This window comes from Castor canadensis, chromosome 3, assembly GCF_047511655.1.
Source record: "Castor canadensis chromosome 3, mCasCan1.hap1v2, whole genome shotgun sequence".
NCBI lineage: Eukaryota > Metazoa > Chordata > Mammalia > Rodentia > Castoridae > Castor > Castor canadensis.
In genome coordinates, this window is record NC_133388.1 from 119,622,671 (window position 1) to 119,635,293 (window position 12,623).

Below are 12,623 nucleotides of genomic sequence, written 5' to 3' on the forward strand. Positions count from 1 at the left end.
ATTCAACAAACATGCATTATTGGCTTAGTATATATAGGTATTTGACTAAGGTTGTAGAAGTAAAAAATAATGGACAAAAATTCTTGCCCTCATTGACCTATTAGAGTGGAAAGAGACAGACATTAAACAAAATGAACATGTAAATTATATAGAATAGTGAAGGTGACAAGTACTACCTTAAAAAAATAAAAGGTGTAATGAGAAAGTGACATGAACAAACATTAATTTCATCAGTAATTTTTATAATTAATTTTATTATGATGTTCAATGGACTCCCTTAACCAAATTCTAATGTTTCAAATATTGGAATGTCACCTCAAAGTGTAATAGGTGGAATCATGTACTCCTGAAGTCCTAGGCTCAGTACCTCAGAATGTATTTGAACATAGAGTCTTTAACAAAGTAATTAAGCTTAATTTAGAATTTGTATAGAGATTTCAGTTTTTCTTTATTCTTTTAACCTTGAATCTTATTAAAAAGCATAAGCCCAACTGGACTCTCCCAATATAGTCTAATGAAGATGAAGAGATACAGTTTAACCAAAGTAACTAAGGGCTTCACAACTAAAAATAGCATGCTTCAGTAATGTGTAAATTTTCAGGATATGCAAAGTTTATATATACATAAACTTATTGAGGCTTAAGATGCCAGCTCATAGGTTCCTAAAATGTCTATCTGCACGATTAAGCAGCTAATCACAGCAGAACTGAACCTTGCCCATCTCAATCAGGTCTTCTGCAACTGCTGAAGGAGCTTAATATTGCCTTGCTGTATACTTGTGATAAAGTAGGTCACCAACTGAAGCAAGCACTCTGTGTCACACATTTAAAATATTCTTTAATTTAAAGAACGTGGTTTTCCTCTTTCTTTAGGATTTTCTGATTAGTGATACACATTAATTTTAGAGATTTAAAAAAAGGTAAATGAGCATACTTACAGGTCCTGTTAATTTAGATGCTTTCTCAAGTTCTTCACTCTCCATCATAGCTTCTTCAGTCCAAGGTAAAGAATCTATTTTAATTTTTAAAAATAAATAAATTATTGTCTTATATTGAATATTAACTCTCTGATATAAAAGCTTGTTGGTGAGGAGGATGGTAAAGTGATTGAATTGGTTGTTGAACAATCAGGGTTTTTGGGTTGAAATGGAATGCAGGATACAACACTTATTTGACTTAAAGGCAACATATGAAAATGACTGCATTTTTCTTCAGAAGGACACAATAAAGTCACAAATGTGAAAAGCTGCAATTGTGCAAATAAAGCAACAACATTTTGACATATTATTCAGCTAGCTGTTTGTGCATATTTAATTTTTTGATTTGCAACTTTATATTTCCTTCTTTGTTTTATCCATTCACTGTCTTCTTTTAGGGGCTACACAGTTTAAGTGTCAATTTGTTGTCACTCTTTTAAATGAGAAGAAAAACTATGAAAAGAATTCAGAAACAACACATTATTAAATAATAGGTTTTGCACCTTAATGTATTAAGCAAGAAGTTGTGATTTTTTTCAGCCTAACTAGAGATGGATGGTGGACAGTGATTTTCAAATATGTGAATTACATGATGGCAACCCTTTCCATATGTCTCTGAGTTAAATTAATTATAGCAACATAGATTTCTATGGGCTATAAAGAGTTCTGCAATGAGTAGATAAATGGGGCATCTATAAATATGCTGTCGCCTTCCCTTAGTTGAATTTTAACTCCTCCTATTGAGATTTTTAAAATCACTTTAAGGGAGGGTATTTTAAGCCATTGTGTTTAAAAATGATTTCTTATATGAATATTGAGAGAGCCATATAAATCCATAAAGAAATTTTCCTTCAGACTCATGAGCAAATGGAGACATATTTTTCTGATGTATGAAATGTGAACTCTGGGAGGAAAAATGGAGCATTAAATCCTTTCACCTTTAATGGCCGCCAAAGAGTAGGGAGACAATGGAAAACTTGGCAGAAATCCATAATCATAGCTTTTGAATCCTGCAGCTCTCTTCATCTCTGCTAACTCTGAATTTCACATTCAAGAAGAAAATTTACTGAAACTCAAGGCACAAGTTTATCTAGATATTAAGTGTAAATTTCATTTTAGAATACAGAATGCCTTCCACTTTAGGAGAAGCATAAATTTAAAATTTTTACTTACTACCCTCCTAAACAGAACATCAATGTTAAAAAGAAGCAAAATTTAGTTAATAAAATCAAGATAGACAATAAGAATTACAACTTCAAAAATACTATTCTACTTTCAAAGAATACGTCAACCCCTATCTGCTAAAACTGAGTTTTAAGGCTAATGATAGATTCTTTAAATTAGGATGTAGATCAGGATAATTGAAGACATAATTTGTTCTACAGAACTGTAAGCAAATGCTAGTGTCACTCTAGCATTTGCTCAATCTTTTTTCTGTTTCATGTGTTGAAATCCTTAGTAGAATATTGCAAGTAAGTTTAATCGAAAAGATATTTCTGGATATATTATTTAATTTCCCAACATATTTAAATTTGTACATTTCTCAGTAATCATTTATATGTGATTGCTGAAGGATAGATAGGTAGGTACATAGAGATAGATGGTAGATAGATAGAGTGATAGATGATAGATAGATAGATAGATAGATGATAGATAAAAGTAGTTTTCTTGGAATTTAAATAATGGCAAGTTGTTAAATAGTATCTATTATGTGTATCTACTATGGGGAACATAAGAAAACTTTAAGAACCATGAAATCTAGTTGAAGTGAGATGAACAGTGCATATGAAGCAATTCAAAAATAATTAGGGGCTCAGAAAAAGGAAACTTTGGTGGGGGTTGGATATCAGGGAGACTTAATATGACCTTAGAGCAGAGGGTCTGAATAGGCAGAGGGAGGAGAAAAGATCTTGCTTCTGGTCAGGGAAAAGTGGCTTAAGTAAAGGTACACAGGCAAGAATATTTGTGAGGAGAAGCCCAGCCAAATGTAAGTACATATCAACAAATGGTCAGCCTGGACTTCCATGTTACTAGTGATACACAAACACTGCTCTGCTTTCATGGTCAGGGCTAAAGATCTACCATAAGAATGTATAATGCCACCAGCACTGTAGTAGATCTGAGTAGAGATTATGCCACTCTGGCATTTGTTTATATTCCTACAGCACTTTACTTTCAACTGTTCATTTGGTAATATTTGATAGAGAAAAGAAATGTATTATGACCTATATATGTAATATATTTTATGTAACATATAAAGAATTTATAATTGCATGTTATATACACAATATACATAAATATAACATATATAGAATTTACATTACAAAACACAATGATTAAGTGAACACCCCAAACCCTCCACCTAACTTGAGAATTAGAGAGTTTACAATGACCTTCATATACCTGTGGACCTTCTCGCAGCTTTTCCTTACCTCCAACCCTGAAGATAATTACTATTTTGTATTTTCTTTTAATATAGCTTTATCACTTATGCATATTTTCCTAAAGAATATACTATTTAGATTTTCTTGTTTTTAGCTTTAAAAAAATGGCATTGGGTAACTTGCTTTTTTTTTCTGTTAACCTTTATGCTTTCAGACTCAACGGTGAGCTGCAACCTGCTCACACAAGACTGGAAGAACCAGTCTTGTGTCAAATAAACCACATTGGGAGTATTTGCACCATAGAAACCAGCAATCTCTACAAGTCAGAGCTTTCTTTTTTTAGGAAAACAAACACTTGCCACTAGGCCACTAGTTTTATCCATCCTGTGTGTACTTGAAATGCATTCAATTCCCTGTGGTCTAACAATTCCACAATTCATTCATTTCCCAGACCATGAACATACTAACAAGGCTTGTTCATGTCTCATGGAGGTTTGTTCTCTAAGATATTTACCTAGAAATGGAGTTTCTGGGTTTTACATTATAAAAATGCTCCAGATTTTAAGGTAATGGAAAACTTTCTCCAAAATTGTTTCTCCCTCACCTGTAGTGTGTGAGTACCTTTCACATATGTCTTCACAGCCCTTGGTTTCAGCAGATTTCTTAATTAATGCCAAACAAATAGTTACAAAATAATTTTTCACATGGTCTTAATTTGCTTTTTCCTGATTACTAAGGCACTGAGACATTTTATATGCTCATTGGCCATTTGTATTTCTTCTTGTGGGAACGCTTATTTTTATCTGTTAGTTTCCTATGGATTTGTTGATCTTTATTAAATCATACATGTCCTTAATTTGTGAATATTTATCTTTGGTGACAAATTACAAATATGTTTTTGCTGTTTTGTGGCTTTTTCTGGCATCTTTTGATGAACAAGAGTTCTTAATTTTCTATACTTTTATTTCTTTTTCTTTTTAAATTTTTTAGTTTTAATTTAAATTAATTTTTAATTGATAAATAAAAACACAAAAATCATACATATAATGGGGTACCAAGGAATGTTTTGACACATCATATAATATTAACAATCTGGTTAAATATATCTTTCTTCACAAGCATTTATCATTTCTTTATGGTGAAAACATTCAAAGTCCTTTCTTCTAACTTTTTGAAATTCAGAGACCATTATTGTTTAATAAAATAATACCTTTTATGTATCTTTTATGGTTAGGAATTTTTATCCAGGTAAGGAAAATATTTCCCTATAGCTTCTTTTCTAACTATTTTAAGTGGGTGTACCATGTCCTGGTAGAACACAGACTAATGAGGAGGCAATATATCTTAGATGCCACAAGAGTAGCATACATGGACTTATTTCCACATTCAACAACCATTCTGCAGTACTCGAGGTTAACTTCATATGCTAACTTATGGAGTTTGGGCTTAATTCTAAAGAAAATTGGTATGCACAAAGCAGATTCATTTTCATAAAAATAATTAACTAAAAAAGGAGAATGAAATACTACAATATCAGGGGAAAAGGATATTACATTAAATAGAGAAAAAGAAGGAAAATATAGACCAGACACCTTATCAGGAGGAGGCTGACTCAGAAAGGAAACTCTAAAGTTACATTGACAGATTCAACACAAATTTACCAGAAGACTGAAAGAGAAGGCATGTGATATCTTCCCCAAGAAGAGAATGGATCAGTGCTGCAAGAATGGGACTAAGAGATGTAGTGTCAGGGCAGATAGCAAGTTCCACTTTCTTCAGAGCCTGCAGAAAGGTGGAGTTCTAAAAAGTTGGAGTTAGTGGTATAATTTTGTGAGTAGCCAACATATAGCTGCTGTTCCTCAGAACCCACACTGTCTGCTAAGGAAAGTATGAGTTTGCTGCCTGATATACGCCCAAAGGAGTGTGCTGGTGGTGGATATGTGACCACAGTTACAAAGATTTGTTGAGGAAGATGTTTAGTTTGGTTTCTTCTTTTTTAAATTATTAAGTGCCACTAAAACCACAATATACGTATTGTTGGATTTAAAACTTACCCAATGAATCTGGAATTATTTCATCTGGAGAGTGAAGTATTTGTAATGTCTCTTCTGTCCTTTCTGCAAGGTTGTCTCCTTGAAGCCTAAATAATTAAAAATGGTCATTGAAACCTCTCACAAGGTTAAATTGTGCAATATGAACTATATACAATAAAGAACAAGACTGTGACCTTCTTGACACAAAAACTGGGCAGTTTCTTCAAAGTAGAAATAAAAGTTTGCTAAATTCATCTTAATGGAGATTGGTGGGTTTTCTAGCCATTAAAGAAAAGTCTTTTATCTTTCTTCTACATTCATGGCATGATTGGTCTAGATTTAATTGTTTTGCTTTTTAGCCTGATTGAAGAAAGCTTTTATAAGCAAGTATTTTCACTAAACTACAAAGGGGGATTGAGTGGGAGAAAAGCAAAATCTACCACTGTGCTTACCTAACTTCTGGATCCAGGAGGCATGAGATGGGTTTTCACGATTATACAGGGGATTATCAAACATACTTCTCCAAATTAACCAATCTGAGACAACAGGCCTACGGCATAGATGTGTTAACAGCAGGAGAGAAGGGTCCTGAGAGGAGCTCCTGCTCAGGATTCTCATAGACCCTGGTCTTTCTCAGTAGAAGACTGTTGAGGTACTTTTATGACCGATTTATTTCTGAGCGTCTGTGTCCTCATCTCATAGTGAAAAAGTGGACTGGTAATATCTAATTGAGCACTGGGTTTTTATCATACTTTGAAGTGCATTATCAAAGGAAGACAGAGCTCAGCCACATTCTGTCCTAAATGCATTCAGCTCTGCTCATGCTGGAGGACAGTAAGAACAAAGTGTAGAGTTTGGAAGTTTCTACCAGTGTCCTTATTTTTTCTTATACTTAACTAATGACAAGTGCACTCAAAGGACAGTATTAATAAATGCATAACACATAACATTAAAATTTATTAAAAATACAAGTATAATTCATAACCTTACTGGGCATGTGTTATAATTCTCAGACATTTTATTTCTTTGCTTTTATGCACTATAGTGGAATTATAAAATAATTTGCTTATGACTTGAAAATTCATATGAATATATATCTTTCTCTTCACTTTTTTGCACAGTTAGAAATATTGTAAATTATACTTACAGTTTTATTTTTATAATGCTAAATTATGTACATTTCTGTATATATTATATTATAATACATATTATCTTCTATACATAAAACTGTATTTACTATTTTATGTAAGATAATTAAAGAATTCTCAAGGACAATTTATTGATTGTAGCAATACTTTTTGGTTAGGTATATATGTGTTTTATACCCTCATTTCTAAATGTTTTACTTAGAAAAAAATACCACTTTTAAATAAACAAATTGACAACATTTTTCTCATATCTTCCCTACTACTTCTTCATCATTTACTCTCTTCCAATACTTAAGACAACTACTTCAATAACCAACAATAAGTACCAAAGACTTTTTTTTTCAGCTCTCTTTATCTCAGACTATTCTATCAAAACTATCAAAGAGAGAACGTATATAGGTACATGACTTATTGAAAGGTGTAAGTAATAACATTAAAAATTCACACACAAATAAACATTTATAAGAGCTGGGCAAGGTAGTTTACAAGTGTGATCCCAGCTCTCAGGAGGCTAAAGCAGGAAGATCCTTGGTTCAAGGCCAGTCTGGACTACATAGTGAGATCTCATCTCAAAAATAAAATCACAAAAGCTCCACAATAACATATTTAGGTGTTAGGTTAAAAATCTAAACAGCAAACAAATTCTTAACAGAGACAAAAAGATATGAAAACTACACTATATGTTTTTTGCTCATTGCATATATCAATGGAACAAAATTTTATTTAGCATTTGTCAGTAATAGATTAAATTTTGTAGAGATGCATAGAAATTATAACTGTTCTTGGTTCTCAACCTAGCATAGCTGAAAAGACAGATGGCCACAAATAAAAACCCAACAAATTGTGTGGCCTTGAAGCCAGTTCATCTTTGTTCAGATGCTGCCCTCCAGATACTTGAAGAGTTGCATTTACCATGACTTCCTACAAATTCTATTGGGGAACGCTGTTCTTGGGTGCTCTGCCAATGTTTCCAAACTGTAACCCACACAGCACTACTTCTGTAACAGGTTAATAGGTGCTATGTAAACAAGGGTTGTGTGGGCAAGTCCGGGAAATACAGCCTTAAAAAGTTAAATTGTTTTTTTAAATTTTTTTTGCCATAACTTTACTCATACTCCAAACCATCTCTATTTGCTTTCTAAAACCACTCTTCCATATTAAACAAACTCTGTTATATTTTCAACTCCTAAACAGGATGCTTTCTGCTCCTCTTTGTCATATTGAAACTCATGTCTCCTCCAAGAATATTACAGAGGATGGGGGTGTAGCTCAGTGGTAGAGCACAGGGTTGGCATGCCTGAGGCCACAGGCTTAATACCCAGCACCAAAAAGACAAGAAAAAAATCTCACAGTACCCACTCTCCAGAGGGAGCTGACCCCTCAGTCTTAGATAATCAGGATTACCTATGCAAACCTTTCTTCTCTCTGCTGTTAAGACTTTGCTCAGTTCAAAAGCACTGACATCTAGTATCACTATAATCCTGAATGTTTAGGTATTCATGTGTATCCACTTGCTAACTTCAAAGTCCCATAACTTCCTCACATTTAGAGATCTTCCCTTTCGCTTCACCTTCCCTAACCCAAGAACAGAAAGATCAGAACTGCACAGTACCAGAAATCTGTAAATCTGATGTTCTCTTACAACACACTTCACCTCCTTTGGGCTCTTTTCTATCCCCACCCTCCTTAACAATGTCTCTTCAACCAGTTAGAGACCTCTGTTTTTCTCTGTTTTCTCCTGGGTATCCAGCTCTGCCAGGTTCTCATTCTTCTGTCTTCAGCTGTGACTCACTGGCTCCTCAGCAGAGTTGCACTCTGTTCTAGAATTTATGCCCACTGAGACCCCAGCTGTATGAATCTACCATCAACCTGTACATGTGCTACTGAACAATACTGAAGAACATCATGACTCTCTAGGATTGGTGAGTATAAATCAGTGGCCTCTAACTTTAAACTTGGACTTTGTGGTTCATTCCTTTCAAAGTCTTTTAAAAAGTATCACCTCTCTTCCATGTTACTCAGAAAAATATGTAATAGCAATGAAGAACTTCAACTTTCTCACACATTAGTCCTGTAATTATCTTCACCCTGACTCATTTCCAATTCTCAGAGGGTTACAGGCCCTGCCTTTTGTGTAATGCTTAGATGATCTTTAAGCTGGTGATTTGAATCCCATTGTCTCAGGTCCCTCTTGGTCCTCAATCAGTTTTATCCACCAACATCATTCGTCCTGTATATATCCTTATTATTTCTCACAGCATATAAATAAGCTCACTTCTATTTTAGCCTTAAATATACCCACACAAAGAAAATTGTTCCCATATTTGCCTAAAACATTTAGCTGCTGATGTTACACATTCCTCTTTGAACCAAACTCCTAAAATATTCTTCAATACTTTTACTTACAGATTTCATTCCCTCTTCAACCAGTTTTAATTTGGTTTGTGCCTCAGCCATTCTGGGGAAACTGTTTATATCAAGACTGCCTGACCCACTAATTGTCACATACAATGGAAACTTTTAATATCTCATCTTTATTTGACCACTCATTCTTGATGCAATCACTGCTTATTTTCTGTGGCCTGTCTCTTTCCTGCATATCTGACTGATCCTATGACTATCACTTCTCGCCTTTATATGCTCCTTTTTTGTTTGTACACTGTTAAGCAATATTTTCCTCTCAGCCCTCTCCATGACCCTTCTTTTCTAACTCTTCACCATTTTTCTAGATCATTTCATCCACTCTGATAATTTTAACCACGTATAGGCTGTGGTTTGTCAACTCTTTACTTTGAAACCTTCGACTCAAGATCTCTGCACTCAAATCCTTGCAAGACATTTTTACTTGGACACACTATAAGAACCTCAAAAGCACATGCCCAAAAGTAAACTTAGCCTTCATTATCACCTCCCCTTTCACTGCACATAGCTAATCAATCCCAGTCTTGCTGATTATGCTTCCCAGAGACATTTCTTCAATTCATGACTTCTTTATGCTATCAGTACTGTAGTATTATGCCTCATCTTGATTTGCCTGTATTCTAGTATATGCTAATATAGGTTTCTCATAATTAGGCAATTAGAAATTTGCATTCCAAAAATCTATTCTGTATATACTTACCAGAATATTCAAGTCACAAATCCAACTATATTACTCTTATGTTTTAAATGTTTAGTGAAAGCATTCTTACGATTAGCATTCTCAGTGGGTCCACGCACAGGTTTTAGGGGAATCACCATAATTCACAATGAATAAAGAGTTTTGCTCATTTGTGATCTCTTTTTTGGACAGAGAGAAAAAATGTAATTTTAACCAGCTTCTCAAAATAATCCTTAACTGAAAAGGCTTTAAGAACTCCCATTTTTATTGGCTTCTCATCCCCTGCAAGATGAGTTATGGTTTCCTTAGCGAGTCATTTGAGTCCTTCCACTGCACAATGTCTACCTGTGTCTGCAAATTCATCTTCTTGGAGATTCCACCATGGTTTTTATACTCCATAAACCCCACACTGTTTTCACTTCTTTGAAGATACTTTGTTATTAAGCCTCTATGTCATTAGACTAATATCCCTGGCATTTATCTCCCCATCTTTTTACTACGTGCCTGAATTCAAGTTTTTCATTGCAGATTCTTCTTTTTCTAGATTTTCTTCTAGAATTCTTAGTATCTGTATAAATCTTTACCATAGCTTTCACTTTACAATATTTTCTTTGATTATTTAGATGTCTGTATTTGCCAACACACTGGGTCTTAAAGGAAAAGATTTTGTTTTTTTCATATTTCGTGTCCTTAAAGTCTCACTTAGATCAAGTTTGGTATATGTCAACTCTAAAAAAGATTTCTAAGGTATTTTTAAGTGATTATTTTATTTTGGAGATAAAGAAAGAATGTGACCCAGCCTATGCATGGGGAACTTTCTATATAATACTATAAGGTAGTCATAATTCTATTCCCTTGAAAAGTGTTAAAAATCATCCATCGTATAATTAAGAGTAAGCAGCTCTTTGCCTGGTTCACCTTAATGCAAGGCATAAGACAGAGGCTTAAGTATAAGCAGTACTATAATCTGGGGAATAGGAATGAGGGACATGGGAATGGAAAAATGAAAGAAAGAAAGCCAACACAACAATGGATTCTTGAGTCATACCATGTACAGCTGGCTACTGCTCAACCCCACAAGAATTTATGAGGAGCCTGATGAGATGGGAACATTTGAAGGATGAAAGGACAAATCATTTATCTATAGGTTCCTGGTTAATGGTGGCTCTTACGCATTGATATTTCTGAACTTGTGAGTTGCACATATATTAGCATTGAGTCATTCCCACTGGTTCTCTCAGGCAGGAAATGAGATCTAGCAGGCACCAGCATGAGGTGAGATGCTGAAGGTTGTACCTGCATGAAACTAGTGGCTACAACTTGAAGCATGTGAGAAATACTTGCCAAACGAGAGATAAAGCAAAGGATATTTAAAGTAGAATATAAATGGAGATGGGTAAAAAATAGCAAATATATTTTAGTTTAAAATAAATGAATGAGATTTCATTTTATACTGGCTAATAAGATGTAGCTAAAAGAAATGCTATTCTAAATACAGGAAAATTCTATCTCAACTTTTATGAGCTTTAGTTACCTTCTACTGACTCAGTCTTAATAGTGAATAAGGCAATGAAGGACTATATGCAGAGGGATTATTCTATCTACCACAGAACTTATTGCAGTACCTGGCCTGTGTGCATGATCAATAAACACTCATTAAGTAAATTCTGCCTAAGACAAGGTCTTGCTAACTACACATCGGGAAGATGGGTCAATGAAAAGAAGAGATTAGAGTTCATTCAGGGAATTGATAGCCATAGCACTGGTTAAATTTTTGGTAAAGTTCTAAGATCTAACTGTATATCATTGTTTCACTGTGTAAAAAAAGGAAGGAAACCAAAAACAAAGCCAAGTAGCAAGCAAGTCATCAATCAAAAGGATTGATAACAACATACTACTAACAGCCATTTTAAAGAGAGAATTCTAAATAGGGTAAGCAGTGGGAGAATGGGGAAGGTAATTTGTGCCATTTTTGTTTTCTAGTTTTAAAAAAATTCAAAAGATCCAATAAAAAGATATATTTTCTTAAAAAAAAAAAAACCTGGTATTTGCAAGGGATATAACTCACTGATAGAATGCCTGCCTAGCATGAGTAAGAACTTGGGTTTGATCCACAGTACTGCCCTCCCCCAAAAAACCAGAATCCCTGGTAATGAATATCAGTCAATTCAGTTGAACTATGCTGTCATGGACAATGAAAGATTCAAACAAGAAAATTCTTACTTTTAACATTAGTCTAGAAGGTATTTAGAATATAGATTCATAACTAATCACATATCTGTTATGATACTATATATTATGTATTTTTTAAAGTAATCCTAAAATTGAAATAATCCCAATTTTTATTAGGTGGAAAAAGAGTGTTGCAAGAAAAAGGAGCAAAATAATAGAGTGGACTCAGGTTGGAAAAAGATGTCTTCCTAGAGGAAGAGCAATGAAAGAATAAGGAAAGAAGTACAGAAAGAGACCACCAGACATAACCAAAGTTGACTAGTAACTTCAGTGAAAAAAGTATGTTGAGAACAAGAACTAGAATGATGAAATGACTTTGGATCTCTCAAATCAAAGAAGAATGAGATTTAATGTAAGAGGAAACTTTGAAGGGTTTTGTTATATGCATCATACGATAACAATCTATGTAAATAATGATACTCGTATTTAGAGTAGGGAAGTATAAGAGGTTATTTGGGAAAATTTCACAATAACCCAGAAGTAAAAGAGAAAAAGCATGGAGTGAGGGCATCTGTGCAGAATGCCTATGATGGCCCCAGGAGCTGGGGACACAGCAATGGACATGGCTTACTGAATTTTCATCCTAATGGAGCTTGAATTATACTAATTGGACATAATGAAGAAACAAACAAGTAAAACACGTACATTTGGGTATTGATAAGAAATTTGATTAAGAAAAATAAAAGAAAGAAAGCTTTTGGGAGGATCTGGAGGAGAGGAGAGTGTGCAGCTTCATACAGTGTGTCTAGG

The 12,623-nt window shown here is 34.1% G+C and overlaps 1 protein-coding gene across 1 annotated transcript in view; it reads right to left on the reverse strand.

The window, feature by feature from the left end:
• The window catches only part of C3H8orf34 (chromosome 3 C8orf34 homolog), a 408,045-nt gene that overhangs the window by 79,090 nt on the left and 316,332 nt on the right, over positions 1-12,623 (reverse strand). Inside the window, 2 exon segments of the mRNA XM_074068561.1 lie at positions 938-1,011; positions 5,415-5,500. Of these exon segments, the coding sequence (XP_073924662.1) occupies positions 938-1,011; positions 5,415-5,500 (160 nt within the window).